Below are 15,486 nucleotides of genomic sequence, written 5' to 3'. Positions count from 1 at the left end.
TCTCTGGTGCTTGACTGCTCCATCTCTGGTGCTGGACTGCTCCATCGCTGGTGCTGGACTGCTCCATCTGTGGTGCTGGACTGCTCCATCTGTGGTGCTGGACTGCTCCATCTTTGGTGCTGGACTCCTCCTTCTTGTGCTCTGTCTCCTCCATCTTTGGTGGTCGACTGCTCCTCCTTGTTCTCTGTCTGCTCCATCTCTGGTGCTTGACTGTTCCTTCTTGGGCTCTGTCTACTCCATCTTTGATGCTGGACTGCTGCTTCTTGTGCTGTCTGCTCCATCTTTGGTGCTGGACTGCTCCTTCATGCGCTCTGTCTGCTCCATCTTTGGTGCTGGACTGCTCCTTCTTGTTCTGTCTGCTTCATCTCTGGTGCTGGACTGCTCCATCTTGTGCTCTTTCTGCTCCATCTCTGGTGCTGGTCTGTTCCTTCTTGTGCTCTGTCTGCTCCATCTTTGGTGCTGGACTGCTTTTTCTTGTTCTTTTTCTGCTCCATCTCTGGAGCTGGACTGCTTCTTCTTGTGCTCTGTCTCCTCCATCTTTGGTGCTGGACTGCTCCTTCTTGTGCTCTGTCTGCTCCATCTCTGGTGCTGGACTGCTCCTTCTTGTGCTCTGTCTGCTCCATCTCAGGTGCTGGACTGCTCCTTCTTGTGCTCTGTCTGCTCCATCTCTGGTGCGGGACTGCTCCTTCTTGTGCTCTGTCTGCTCCATCTTTGGTGCTGGACTGCTCCTTATTGTGCTCTGTCTGCTCCATCTCTGGTACTGGACTGCTCCTTATTGTGCTCTGTCTGCTCCATCTCGGGTGCTGGACTGCTTCTTCTCGTTCTCTGTCTGCTCCAGCTCTGGTGCTGGACTGCTCCTTCTTGTGCGCTGTCTCCTCCATCTCGGGTGCTGGACTGCTTCTTTTTGTTCTCTGTCTGCTCCAGCTCTGGTGCTGGACTGCTGTTTCTTGTGCGCTGTCTCCTCCATCTTTGCTGCAAGACTGTTTCTTCGTGTGCTCTTTCTGCTCCATCTTTGGTGCTGGACTACTCCTTCTTGTGCTCTCTCTGCTCCATCTTTGGTGCTGGACTGCTCCTTCTTGTACTCTGTCTGCTCCATCTCTGGTGATGGACTGCTCTTTCTTGTTCTCTGTCTTCTCCATCTTTGGTGGTGGACTGCTCCTTCTTGTGCTCTGTCTTCTCCATATTTGGTGGTGGACTGCTCCTTCTTGGGCTCTGTCTTCTCCATCTCTGGTGGTGTACTGCTCCTTCTTGTGCTCTGTCTGCTCCATCTCTGGTGCTGGACTGCTCCTTCTTGTGCTCTGTCTTCTCCATCTCTGGTGCTGGACTGCTCCTTCTTGTGCTCTGTCTTCTCCATATTTGGTGGTGGACTGCTCCTTCTTGGGCTCTGTCTTCTCCATCTCTGGTGGTGTACTGCTCCTTCTTGTGCTCTGTCTGCTCCATCTCTGGTGCTGGACTGCTCCTTCTTGTGCTCTGTCTTCTCCATATTTGGTGGTGGACTGCTCCTTCTTGGGCTCTTTCTGCTCCATCTTTGGTGCTGGACTGCTCCTTCTTTTGCTCTGTCTGATCCATCTCTGGTGATGGACTGCTGCTTCTTGTGCTCTGTCTTCTCCATATTTGGTGGTGGACTGCTCCTTCTTGGGCTCTGTCTGCTCCATCTTTGGTGCTGGACTGCTCCTTCTTGTGCTCTGTCTGATCCATCTCTGGTGATGGACTGCTGCTTCTTGTGCTCTGTCTGATCCATCTTTGGTACTGGACTGCTTCTTCTTGTGCTCTGTCTGCTCCATCTCTGGTGCTGGACTGCTGCTTCTTGTGCTCTGCTCCATCTCTGGTGCTGGACTGCTGCTTCTTGTGCTCTGCTCCTTCTCTGGTGCTGGACTGCTCCTTCTTGTGCTCTGTCTTCTCCATATTTGGTGCTGGACTGCTTCTTCTTGGGCTCTGTCTGCTCCATCTCTGGTGCTGGACTGCTTCTTCTTGTGCTCTGTCTGCTCCATCTCTGGTGCTGGACTGCTGCTTCTTGTGCTCTGCTCCATCTCTGGTGCTGGACTGCTCCTTCTTGTGCTCTGTCTTCTCCATATTTGGTGGTGGACTGCTTCTTCTTGGGCTCTGTCTGCTCCATCTCTGGTGCTGGACTGCTTCTTCTTGTGCTCTGTCTGCTCGATCTCTGGTGCTGGACTGCTTCTTCTTGTGCTCTGCTTCATCTCTGGTGCTGGACTGCTGCTTCTTGTGCTCTGCTCCATCTCTGGTGTTGGACTGCTCATTCTTGTGCTCTGTCTTCATCTGTATTGCTGTTCTATGTTGACCTTGTGATAACATTTGGAAGCTTGATTGATTATGGTAGCTCATTATATTTTTAAAGTTACTGAAACCTTAATATTCTAGAAGTAAAGCGAGATGGTTCCTTCTCTCTTCTTGACTCTATGAGTGCGCCTAATTCCCTACTGTCCTTATTTTTATGAACTTTTCAGTGCCTGGATGTTTTGGAAATCAGCTGGAAGCTAAAGTGAGCAAGGATGAGGTTGTGAACTGGATGTGCTACCGTAAGTCTGATGATTACTTCACTGTCTGGCTCAATCTCAACATGTTCCTGCCCTTAGGCATCGACTGTTGGATCGATAATATCAGGTAACGTGAACATTTGTCGCTTTCTCAGTTCCCTATAGGCTGTAATAATCTGCAGCTCCCACTTCACAATGAATCCTCCCGTCTGACACAGGAAGTCAAATATATGATATACAGAGGAGTAACCGTGGATGGGTAGAAAGTCGGACACTGGCGCTGCTCCCATAATCACCCTCCTCGATCAAAGCTGAGGGTAATGTAGCCAGGACGCTGATTGTGCTGACCACAGCAGCTCATCCAGTGATTTCTGCAGGATGATGGTGGTGCTGACCACAGCAGCTCATCCAGTGATTTCTGCAGGATGATGGTGGTGCTGACCACAGCAGCTCATCCAGTGATTTCTGTAGGATGATGATGATGGTGCTGACCACAGCAGCTCATCCAGTGATTTCTGCAGGATGATGGTGGTGCTGACCACAGCAGCTCATCCAGTGATTTCTGCAGGATGATGGTGGTGCTGACCACAGCAGCTCATCCAGTCATTTCTGCAGGATAGTGATGGTGCTGACCACAGCAGCTCATCCAGTGATTTCTGCAGGATGATGATGGTGCTGACCACAGCAGCTCATCCAGTGATTTCTGCAGGATAGTGATGGTGCTGACCACAGCAGCTCATCCAGTGATTTCTGCAGGATGGTGATGGTACTGACCACAGCAGCTCATCCAGTGATTTCTTCAGGATGTTGATAGTGCAGACCACAGCAGCTCATCCAGTGATGTCTGCAGGATGATGGTGGTGTTGACCACAGCAGCTCATCCAGTGATTTCTGCAGGATGATGATGGTGCTGACCACAGCAGCTCATCCAGTCATTTCTGCAGGATAGTGATGGTGCTGACCACAGCAGCTCATCCAGTGATTTCTGCAGGATGATGGTGGTGCTGACCACAGCAGCTCATCCAGTGATTTCTGCAGGATGGTGATGGTGCTGACCACAGCAGCTCATCCAGTGATTTCTGCAGGATGGTGATTGTGCTGACCACAGCAGCTCATCCAGTGATTTCTGCAGGATAGTGATGGTGCTGACCACAGCAGCTCATCCAGTGATTTCTGCAGGATGATGGTGGTGCTGACCACAGCAGCTCATCCAGTGATTTCTGCAGGATAGTGATGGTGCTGACCACAGCAGCTCATCCAGTGATTTCTGCAGGATAGTGATGGTGCTGACCGCAGCAGCTCATCCAGTGATTTCTGCAGGATGTTGATGGTGCTGACCACAGCAGCTCATCCAGTGATTTCTGTAGGATGATGATGATGGTGCTGACCACAGCAGCTCATCCAGTGATTTCTGCAGGATAGTGATGGTGCTGACCGCAGCAGCTCATCCAGTGATTTCTGCAGCATGATGGTGGTGCTGACCACTGCAGCTCATCCAGTGATTTCTGCAGGATGATGGTGGTGCTGACCACAGCAGCTCATCCAGTGATTTCTGCAGGATGATGGTGGTGCTGACCACAGCAGCTCATCCAGTGATTTCTGCAGGATAGTGATGGTGCTGACCGCAGCAGCTCATCCAGTGATTTCTGCAGGATGATGGTGGTGCTGACCACTGCAGCTCATCCAGTGATTTCTGCAGGATGATGGTGGTGCTGACCACAGCAGCTCATCCAGTCATTTCTGCAGGATAGTGATGGTGCTGACCGCAGCAGCTCATCCAGTGATTTCTGCAGGATAGTGATGGTGCTGACCACAGCAGCTCATCCAGTCATTTCTGCAGGATAGTGATGGTGCTGACCACAGCAGCTCATTCAGTGATTTCTGCAGGATGATGGTGGTGTTGACCACATCAGCTCATCCAGTGATTTCTGCAGGATGATGATGGTGCTGACCACAGCAGCTCATCCAGTGATTTCTGCAGGATGATGATGGTGCTGACCACAGCAGCTCATCCAGTGATTTCTGCAGGATGATGGTGGTGTTGACCACAGCAGTTCATCCATTGATTTCTGCAGGATGAGGATGGTGCTGACCACAGCAGCTCATCCAGTCATTTCTGCAGGATAGTGATGGTGCTGACCACAGCAGCTCATCTAGTGATTTCTGCAGGATAGTGATGGTGCTGACCACAGCAGCTCATCCAGTGATTTCTGCAGGATGATGATGGTGCTGACCACAGCAGCTCATCCAGTGATTTCTGCAGGATAATGGTGGTGTTGACCACAGCAGCTCATCCAGTGATTTCTGCGGGATGGTGATGGTACTGACCACAGCAGCTCATCCAGTGATTTCTTCAGGATGTTGATAGTGCAGACCACAGCAGCTCATCCAGTGATGTCTGCAGGTTGATGGTGATGTTGACCACAGCAGTTCATCCATTGATTTCTGCAGGATGAGGATGGTGCTGACCACAGCAGCTCATCCAGTCATTTCTGCAGGATAGTGATGGTGCTGACCACAGCAGCTCATCTAGTGATTTCTGCAGGATAGTGATGGTGCTGACCACAGCAGCTCATCCAGTGATTTCTGCAGGATGATGATGGTGCTGACCACAGCAGCTCATCCAGTGATTTCTGCAGGATAATGGTGGTGTTGACCACAGCAGCTCATCCAGTGATTTCTGCGGGATGGTGATGGTACTGACCACAGCAGCTCATCCAGTGATTTCTTCAGGATGTTGATAGTGTTGACCACAGCAGCTCATCCAGTGATGTCTGCAGGATGATGATGGTGCTGACCACAGCAGCTCATCCAGTGATTTCTGTAGGATGATGATGGTGCTGACCACAGCAGCTCATTCAGTGATTTCTGCAGGATAGTGATGGTGCTGACCACAGCAGCTCATCCAGTGATGTCTGCAGAATAGTGATGGTGCTGACCACAGCAGCTCATCCAGTGATTACTGCAGGATGATGGTGGTGCTGACCACAGCAGCTCATTCAGTGATTTCTGCAGGATGATGGTGGTGCTGACCACAGCAGCTGATCCAGTGATTTCAGCAGGAAGGTGATGGTGCTGACCAGAGCAGCTGATCCAGTGATTTCTGCAGGATGCTGATTGTGCTGACCACAGCAGCTCATCCAGTGATTTCTGCAGGATGGTGATGTTGCTGACCACAGCAGATCATTCAGTGATTTCTGCAGGATGATGGTGGTGCTGACCACAGCAGCTCATCCAGTGATTTCTGCAGGATGGTGATGATGCTGACCTCAGCAGCACATCCAGTGATTTCTGCAGGATGATAGTGGTACTCACAACAGCAGCTCATCCAGTGATTTCTGCAGGATAGTGATGGTGCTGACCACAGCAGCTCATCCAGTCATTTCTGCAGGATAGTGATGGTGCTGACCACAGCAGCTCATCTAGTCATTTCTGCAGGATAGTGATGGTGCTGACCACAGCAGTTCATCCAGTGATTTCTGCAGGATGATGATGGTGCTGACCACAGCAGCTCATCCAGTGATTTCTGCAGGATAGTGATGGTGCTGACCACAGCAGCTCATCCAGTGATTTCTGCATGATGGTGATGGTGCTGACCACAGCAGCTCATCCAGTGATTTCTGCAGGATGAGGATGGTGCTGACCACAGCAGCTCATCCAGTGATTTCTGCAGGATGATGATGGTGCTGACCACAGCAGCTCATCCAGTGATTTCTGCAGAATGATGATGGTGCTGACCACAGCAGCTCATCCAGTGATTTCTGCAGGATGATAATGGTGCTGACCACAGCAGCTCATCCAGTGATTTCTACAGGATGATGATGGTGCTGACCACAGCAGCTCATCCAGTGATTTCTGCAGGATAGTGATGGTGCTGACCGCAGCAGCTCATCCAGTGATTTCTGCAGGATGTTGATGGTGCTGACCACAGCAGCTCATCCAGTGATTTCTGTAGGATGATGATGATGGTGCTGACCACAGCAGCTCATCCAGTGATTTCTGCAGGATAGTGATGGTGCTGACCGCAGCAGCTCATCCAGTGATTTCTGCAGCATGATGGTGGTGCTGACCACTGCAGCTCATCCAGTGATTTCTGCAGGATGATGGTGGTGCTGACCACTGCAGCTCATCCAGTGATTTCTGCAGGATGATGGTGGTGCTGACCACTGCAGCTCATCCAGTGATTTCTGCAGGATGATGGTGGTGCTGACCACAGCAGCTCATCCAGTCATTTCTGCAGGATAGTGATGGTGCTGACCGCAGCAGCTCATCCAGTGATTTCTGCAGGATAGTGATGGTGCTGACCACAGCATCTCATCCAGTCATTTCTGCAGGATAGTGATGGTGCTGACCACAGCAGCTCATCCAGTGATTTCTGCAGGATGATGGTGGTGTTGACCACAGCAGCTCATCCAGTGATTTCTGCAGGATGATGATGGTGCTGACCACAGCAGCTCATCCAGTGATTTCTGCAGGTTGATGGTGATGCTGACCACAGCAGCTCATCCAGTGATTTCTTCAGGATGTTGATAGTGCAGACCACAGCAGCTCATCCAGTGATGTCTGCAGGTTGATGGTGATGCTGACCACAGCAGATCATCCATTGATTTCTGCAGGATGAGGATGGTGCTGACCACAGCAGCTCATCCAGTCATTTCTGCAGGATAGTGATGGTGCTGACCACAGCAGCTCATCTAGTGATTTCTGCAGGATAGTGATGGTGCTGACCACAGCAGCTCATTCAGTGATTTCTGCAGGATGATGATGGTGCTGACCACAGCAGCTCATCCAGTGATTTCTGCAGGATGATGATGGTGCTGACCACAGCAGCTCATCCAGTGATTTCTGCAGGATGATGGTGGTGTTGACCACAGCAGCTCATCCAGTGATTTCTGCGGGATGGTGATGGTACTGACCACAGCAGCTCATCCAGTGATTTCTTCAGGATGTTGATAGTGCTGACCACAGCAGCTCATCCAGTGATTTCTGCAGGATGATGGTGGTGCTGACCACAGCAGCTCATCCAGTGATGTCTGCAGGATGATGGTGGTGTTGACCACAGCAGCTCATCCAGTGATTTCTGCAGGATGGTGATGGTGCTGACCACAGCAGCTCATCCAGGGATTTCTGTAGGATGATGATGGTGCTGACCACAGCAGCTCATTCAGTGATTTCTGCAGGATAGTGATGGTGCTGACCACAGCAGCTCATCCAGTGATGTCTGCAGAATAGTGATGGTGCTGACCACAGCAGCTCATCCAGTGATTACTGCAGGATGATGGTGGTGCTGACCACAGCAGCTCATTCAGTGATTTCTGCAGGATGATGGTGGTGCTGACCACAGCAGCTGATCCAGTGATTTCAGCAGGAAGGTGATGGTGCTGACCACAGCAGCTCATACAGTGATTTCTGCAGGATGGTGATGGTGCTGACCAGAGCAGCTGATCCAGTGATTTCTGCAGGACGCTGATTGTGCTGACCACAGGAGCTCATCCAGTGATTTCTGCAGGATGGTGATGGTGCTGACCACAGCAGCTCATTCAGTGATTTCTGCAGGATGATGGTGGTGCTGACCACAGCAGCTCATCCAGTGATTTCTGCAGGATGGTGATGATGCTGACCTCAGCAGCACAAGCAGTGATTTCTGCAGGATGATAGTGGTACTCACAACAGCAGCTCATCCAGTGATTTCTGCAGGATGATGGTGGTGCTGACCACAGCAGCTCATCCAGTGATTTCTGTAGGATGATGATGGTGGTGCTGACCACAGCAGCTCATCCAGTGATGTCTGCAGGATGATGGTGGTGCTGACCACAGCAGCTCATCCAGTGATTTCTGCATGATGATGATGGTGCTGACCACAGCAGCTCATCCAGTGATTTCTGCAATATGATGATGGTGCTGACCACAGCAGCTCATCCAGTGATTTCTGCAGGATGATGATGGTGCTGACCACAGCAGCTCATCCAGTGATTTCTGCAGGTTGATGGTGATGCTGACCACAGCAGCTCATCCAGTGATTTCTTCAGGATGTTGATAGTGCAGACCACAGCAGCTCATCCATTGATTTCTGCAGGATGAGGATGGTGCTGACCACAGTAGCTCATCCAGTCATTTCTGCAGGATAGTGATGGTGCTGACCACAGCAGCTCATCTAGTGATTTCTGCAGGATAGTGATGGTGCTGACCACAGCAGCTCATTCAGTGATTTCTGCAGGATGATGATGGTGCTGACCACAGCAGCTCATCCAGTGATTTCTGCAGGATGATGATGGTGCTGACCACAGCAGCTCATCCAGTGATTTCTGCAGGATGATGGTGGTGTTGACCACAGCAGCTCATCCAGTGATTTCTGCGGGATGGTGATGGTACTGACCACAGGAGCTCATCCAGTGATTTCTTCAGGATGTTGATAGTGCAGACCACAGCAGCTCATCCAGTGATGTCTGCAGGATGATGGTGGTGTTGACCACAGCAGCTCATCCAGTGATTTCTGCAGGATGGTGATGGTGCTGACCACAGCAGTTCATCCAGGGATTTCTGTAGGATGATGATGGTGCTGACCACAGCAGCTCATTCAGTGATTTCTGCAGGATAGTGATGGTGCTGACCACAGCAGCTCATCCAGTGATGTCTGCAGAATAGTGATGGTGCTGACCACAGCAGCTCATCCAGTGATTACTGCAGGATGATGGTGGTGCTGACCACAGCAGCTCATTCAGTGATTTCTGCAGGATGATGGTGGTGCTGACCACAGCAGCTGATCCAGTGATTTCAGCAGGAAGGTGATGGTGCTGACCAGATTAGCTGATCCAGTGATTTCTGCAGGACGCTGATTGTGCTGACCACAGCAGCTCATCCAGTGATTTCTGCAGGATGGTGATGGTGCTGACCACAGCAGCTCATTCAGTGATTTCTGCAGGATGATGGTGGTGCTGACCACAGCAGCTCATCCAGTGATTTCTGCAGGATGGTGATGATGCTGACCTCAGCAGCACATCCAGTGATTTCTGCAGGATGATAGTGGTACTCACAACAGCAGCTCATCCAGTGATTTCTGCAGGATGATGGTGGTGCTGACCACAGCAGCTCATCCAGTGATTTCTGTAGGATGATGATGGTGGTGATGACCACAGCAGCTCATCCAGTGATGTCTGCAGGATGATGGTGGTGCTGACCACAGCAGCTCATCCAGTGATTTCTGCATGATGATGATGGTGCTGACCACAGCAGCTCATCCAGTGATTTCTGCAATATGATGATGGTGCTGACCACAGCAGCTCATCCAGTGATTTCTGCAGGATGATGATGGTGCTGACCACAGCAGCTCATCCAGTGATTTCTGCAGGATGATGGTGGTGCTGACCACAGCAGCTCATCCAGTGATTTCTGCTGGATAGTGATGGTGCTGACCACAGCTGCTCATCCAGTGATTTCTGCAGGATAGTGATGATGCTGACCACAGCAGCTCATCCAGTCATTTCTGCAGGATAGTGATTGTGCTGACCGCAGCAGGTCATCCAGTGATTTCTGCAGGATGATGGTGGTGCTGACCACAGCAGCTCATCCAGTGATTTCTGCAGGATGATGGTGGTGCTGACCACAGCAGCTCATCCAGTGATTTCTGCAGGATGGTGATGATGCTGACCTCAGCAGCACATCCAGTGATTTCTGCAGGATGATAGTGGTACTCACAACAGCAGCTCATCCAGTGATTTCTGCAGGATGATGGTGGTGCTGACCACAGCAGCTCATCCAGTGATTTCTGTATGATGATGATGGTGCTGACCACAGCAGCTCATCCAGTGATTTCTGCAGGATGGTGATGATGCTGACCTCAGCAGCACATCCAGTGATTTCTGCAGGATGATAGTGGTACTCACAACAGCAGCTCATCCAGTGATTTCTGCAGGATGATGGTGGTGCTGACCACAGCAGCTCATCCAGTGATTTCTGTAGGATGATGATGGTGGTGCTGACCACAGCAGCTCATCCAGTGATGTCTGCAGGATGATGGTGGTGCTGACCACAGCAGCTCATCCAGTGATTTCTGCATGATGATGATGGTGCTGACCACAGCAGCTCATCCAGTGATTTCTGCAATATGATGATGGTGCTGACCACAGCAGCTCATCCAGTGATTTCTGCAGGATGATGATGGTGCTGACCACAGCAGCTCATCCAGTGATTTCTGCAGGTTGATGGTGATGCTGACCACAGCAGCTCATCCAGTGATTTCTTCAGGATGTTGATAGTGCAGACCACAGCAGCTCATCCAGTGATGTCTGCAGGTTGATGGTGATGCTGACCACAGCAGATCATCCATTGATTTCTGCAGGATGAGGATGGTGCTGACCACAGTAGCTCATCCAGTCATTTCTGCAGGATAGTGATGATGCTGACCACAGCAGCTCATCTAGTGATTTCTGCAGGATAGTGATGGTGCTGACCACAGCAGCTCATTCAGTGATTTCTGCAGGATGATGATGGTGCTGACCACAGCAGCTCATCCAGTGATTTCTGCAGGATGATGATGGTGCTGACCACAGCAGCTCATCCAGTGATTTCTGCAGGATGATGGTGGTGTTGACCACAGCAGCTCATCCAGTGATTTCTGCGGGATGGTGATGGTACTGACCACAGCAGCTCATCCAGTGATTTCTTCAGGATGTTGATAGTGCAGACCACAGCAGCTCATCCAGTGATGTCTGCAGGATGATGGTGGTGTTGACCACAGCAGCTCATCCAGTGATTTCTGCAGGATGGTGATGGTGCTGACCACAGCAGCTCATCCAGGGATTTCTGTAGGATGATGATGGTGCTGACCACAGCAGCTCATTCAGTGATTTCTGCAGGATAGTGATGGTGCTGACCACAGCAGCTCATCCAGTGATGTCTGCAGAATAGTGATGGTGCTGACCACAGCAGCTCATCCAGTGATTACTGCAGGATGATGGTGGTGCTGACCACAGCAGCTCATTCAGTGATTTCTGCAGGATGATGGTGGTGCTGACCACAGCAGCTGATCCAGTGATTTCAGCAGGAAGGTGATGGTGCTGACCAGAGCAGCTGATCCAGTGATTTCTGCAGGACGCTGATTGTGCTGACCACAGCAGCTCATCCAGTGATTTCTGCAGGATGGTGATGGTGCTGACCACAGCAGCTCATTCAGTGATTTCTGCAGGATGATGGTGGTGCTGACCACAGCAGCTCATCCAGTGATTTCTGCAGGATGGTGATGATGCTGACCTCAGCAGCACATCCAGTGATTTCTGCAGGATGATAGTGGTACTCACAACAGCAGCTCATCCAGTGATTTCTGCAGGATGATGGTGGTGCTGACCACAGCAGCTCATCCAGTGATTTCTGTAGGATGATGATGGTGGTGCTGACCACAGCAGCTCATCCAGTGATGTCTGCAGGATGATGGTGGTGCTGACCACAGCAGCTCATCCAGTGATTTCTGCATGATGATGATGGTGCTGACCACAGCAGCTCATCCAGTGATTTCTGCAATATGATGATGGTGCTGACCACAGCAGCTCATCCAGTGATTTCTGCAGGATGATGATGGTGCTGACCACAGCAGCTCATCCAGTGATTTCTGCAGGATGATGGTGGTGCTGACCACAGCAGCTCATCCAGTGATTTCTGCTGGATAGTGATGGTGCTGACCACAGCTGCTCATCCAGTGATTTCTGCAGGATAGTGATGATGCTGACCACAGCAGCTCATCCAGTCATTTCTGCAGGATAGTGATTGTGCTGACCGCAGCAGGTCATCCAGTGATTTCTGCAGGATGATGGTGTTGCTGACCACAGCAGCTCATCCAGTGATTTCTGCTGGATAGTGATGGTGCTGACCACAGCTGCTCATCCAGTGATTTCTGCAGGATAGTGATGATGCTGACCACAGCAGCTCATCCAGTCATTTCTGCAGGATAGTGATTGTGCTGACCGCAGCAGCTCATCCAGTGATTTCTGCAGGATGATGGTGGTGCTGACCACAGCAGCTCATCCAGTGATTTCTGCAGGATGGTGATGGTGCTGACCACAGCAGCTCATCCAGGGATTTCTGTAGGATGATGATGGTGCTGACCACAGCAGCTCATTCAGTGATTTCTGCAGGATAGTGATGGTGCTGACCACAGCAGCTCATCCAGTGATGTCTGCAGAATAGTGATGGTGCTGACCACAGCAGCTCATCCAGTGATTACTGCAGGATGATGGTGGTGCTGACCACAGCAGCTCATCCAGTGATGTCTGCAGAATAGTGATGGTGCTGACCACAGCAGCTCATCCAGTGATTACTGCAGGATGATGGTGGTGCTGACCACAGCAGCTCATTCAGTGATTTCTGCAGGATGATGGTGGTGCTGACCACAGCAGCTGATCCAGTGATTTCAGCAGGAAGGTGATGGTGCTGACCAGAGCAGCTGATCCAGTGATTTCTGCAGGACGCTGATTGTGCTGACCACAGCAGCTCATCCAGTGATTTCTGCAGGATGGTGATGGTGCTGACCACAGCAGCTCATTCAGTGATTTCTGCAGGATGATGGTGGTGCTGACCACAGCAGCTCATCCAGTGATTTCTGCAGGATGGTGATGATGCTGACCTCAGCAGCACATCCAGTGATTTCTGCAGGATGATAGTGGTACTCACAACAGCAGCTCATCCAGTGATTTCTGCAGGATGATGGTGGTGCTGACCACAGCAGCTCATCCAGTGATTTCTGTAGGATGATGATGGTGGTGCTGACCACAGCAGCTCATCCAGTGATGTCTGCAGGATGATGGTGGTGCTGACCACAGCAGCTCATCCAGTGATTTCTGCATGATGATGATGGTGCTGACCACAGCAGCTCATCCAGTGATTTCTGCAATATGATGATGGTGCTGACCACAGCAGCTCATCCAGTGATTTCTGCAATATGATGATGGTACTGACCACAGCAGCTCATCCAGTGATTTCTTCAGGATGTTGATAGTGCAGACCACAGCAGCTCATCCAGTGATGTCTGCAGGATGATGGTGGTGTTGACCACAGCAGCTCATCCAGTGATTTCTGCAGGATGGTGATGGTGCTGACCACAGCAGCTCATCCAGGGATTTCTGTAGGAAGATGATGGTGCTGACCACAGCAGCTCATTCAGTGATTTCTGCAGGATAGTGATGGTGCTGACCACAGCAGCTCATCCAGTGATGTCTGCAGAATAGTGATGGTGCTGACCACAGCAGCTCATCCAGTGATTACTGCAGGATGATGGTGGTGCTGACCACAGCAGCTCATTCAGTGATTTCTGCAGGATGATGGTGGTGCTGACCACAGCAGCTGATCCAGTGATTTCAGCAGGAAGGTGATGGTGCTGACCAGAGCAGCTGATCCAGTGATTTCTGCAGGACGCTGATTGTGCTGACCACAGCAGCTCATCCAGTGATTTCTGCAGGATGGTGATGGTGCTGACCACAGCAGCTCATTCAGTGATTTCTGCAGGATGATGGTGGTGCTGACCACAGCAGCTCATCCAGTGATTTCTGCAGGATGGTGATGATGCTGACCTCAGCAGCACATCCAGTGATTTCTGCAGGATGATAGTGGTACTCACAACAGCAGCTCATCCAGTGATTTCTGCAGGATGATGGTGGTGCTGACCACAGCAGCTCATCCAGTGATTTCTGTAGGATGATGATGGTGGTGCTGACCACAGCAGCTCATCCAGTGATGTCTGCAGGATGATGGTGGTGCTGACCACAGCAGCTCATCCAGTGATTTCTGCATGATGATGATGGTGCTGACCACAGCAGCTCATCCAGTGATTTCTGCAATATGATGATGGTGCTGACCACAGCAGCTCATCCAGTGATTTCTGCAGGATGATGATGGTGCTGACCACAGCAGCTCATCCAGTGATTTCTGCAGGATGATGGTGGTGCTGACCACAGCAGCTCATCCAGTGATTTCTGCTGGATAGTGATGGTGCTGACCACAGCTGCTCATCCAGTGATTTCTGCAGGATAGTGATGATGCTGACCACAGCAGCTCATCCAGTCATTTCTGCAGGATAGTGATTGTGCTGACCGCAGCAGGTCATCCAGTGATTTCTGCAGGATGATGGTGGTGCTGACCACAGCAGCTCATCCAGTGATTTCTGCAGGATGATGGTGGTGCTGACCACAGCAGCTCATCCAGTGATTTCTGCAGGATGGTGATGATGCTGACCTCAGCAGCACATCCAGTGATTTCTGCAGGATGATAGTGGTACTCACAACAGCAGCTCATCCAGTGATTTCTGCAGGATGATGGTGGTGCTGACTACAGCAGCTCATCCAGTGATTTCTGTAGGATGATGATGGTGGTGCTGACCACATCAGCTCATCCAGTGATGTCTGCAGGATGATGGTGGTGCTGACCACAGCAGCTCATCCAGTGATTTCTGCATGATGATGATGGTGCTGACCACAGCAGCTCATCCAGTGATTTCTGCAATATGATGATGGTGCTGACCACAGCAGCTCATCCAGTGATTTCTGGAGGATGATGATGGTGCTGACCACAGCAGCTCATCCAGTGATTTCTGCAGGATGATGGTGGTGCTGACCACAGCAGCTCATCCAGTGATTTCTGCTGGATAGTGATGGTGCTGACCACAGCTGCTCATCCAGTGATTTCTGCAGGATAGTGATGATGCTGACCACAGCAGCTCATCCAGTCATTTCTGCAGGATAGTGATTGTGCTGACCGCAGCAGGTCATCCAGTGATTTCTGCAGGATGATGGTGGTGCTGACCACAGCAGCTCATCCAGTGATTTCTGCAGGATGATGGTGGTGCTGACCACAGCAGCTCATCCAGTGATTTCTGCAGGATGATGATGGTGCTGACCACAGCAGCTCATCCAGTGATTTCTACAGGATAGTGATGGTGCTGACCACAGCAGCTCATCCAGTGATTTCTGTAGGATAGTGATGGTGCTGACCACAGCAGCTCATCTAG

At 50.9% G+C, this 15,486-nt stretch overlaps 1 protein-coding gene across 1 annotated transcript in view; it reads left to right on the top strand.

Annotated features, from left to right (window-relative positions):
• The window catches only part of LCAT (lecithin-cholesterol acyltransferase), a 171,127-nt gene that overhangs the window by 72,042 nt on the left and 83,599 nt on the right, over positions 1-15,486 (top strand). The window contains exon 2 of the mRNA XM_073659884.1: positions 2,466-2,622. Coding sequence (XP_073515985.1) covers positions 2,466-2,622 — 157 coding nt within the window. The remainder of the gene's footprint in view (positions 1-2,465; positions 2,623-15,486) is intronic.

This window comes from Phyllobates terribilis, unplaced genomic scaffold (assembly GCF_046119375.1).
Source record: "Phyllobates terribilis strain yellow unplaced genomic scaffold, ASM4611937v1 Scaffold_14__1_contigs__length_39327217, whole genome shotgun sequence".
Classification (NCBI taxonomy): domain Eukaryota; kingdom Metazoa; phylum Chordata; class Amphibia; order Anura; family Dendrobatidae; genus Phyllobates; species Phyllobates terribilis.
This window is presented reverse-complemented; position numbering and strand designations above follow the sequence as displayed.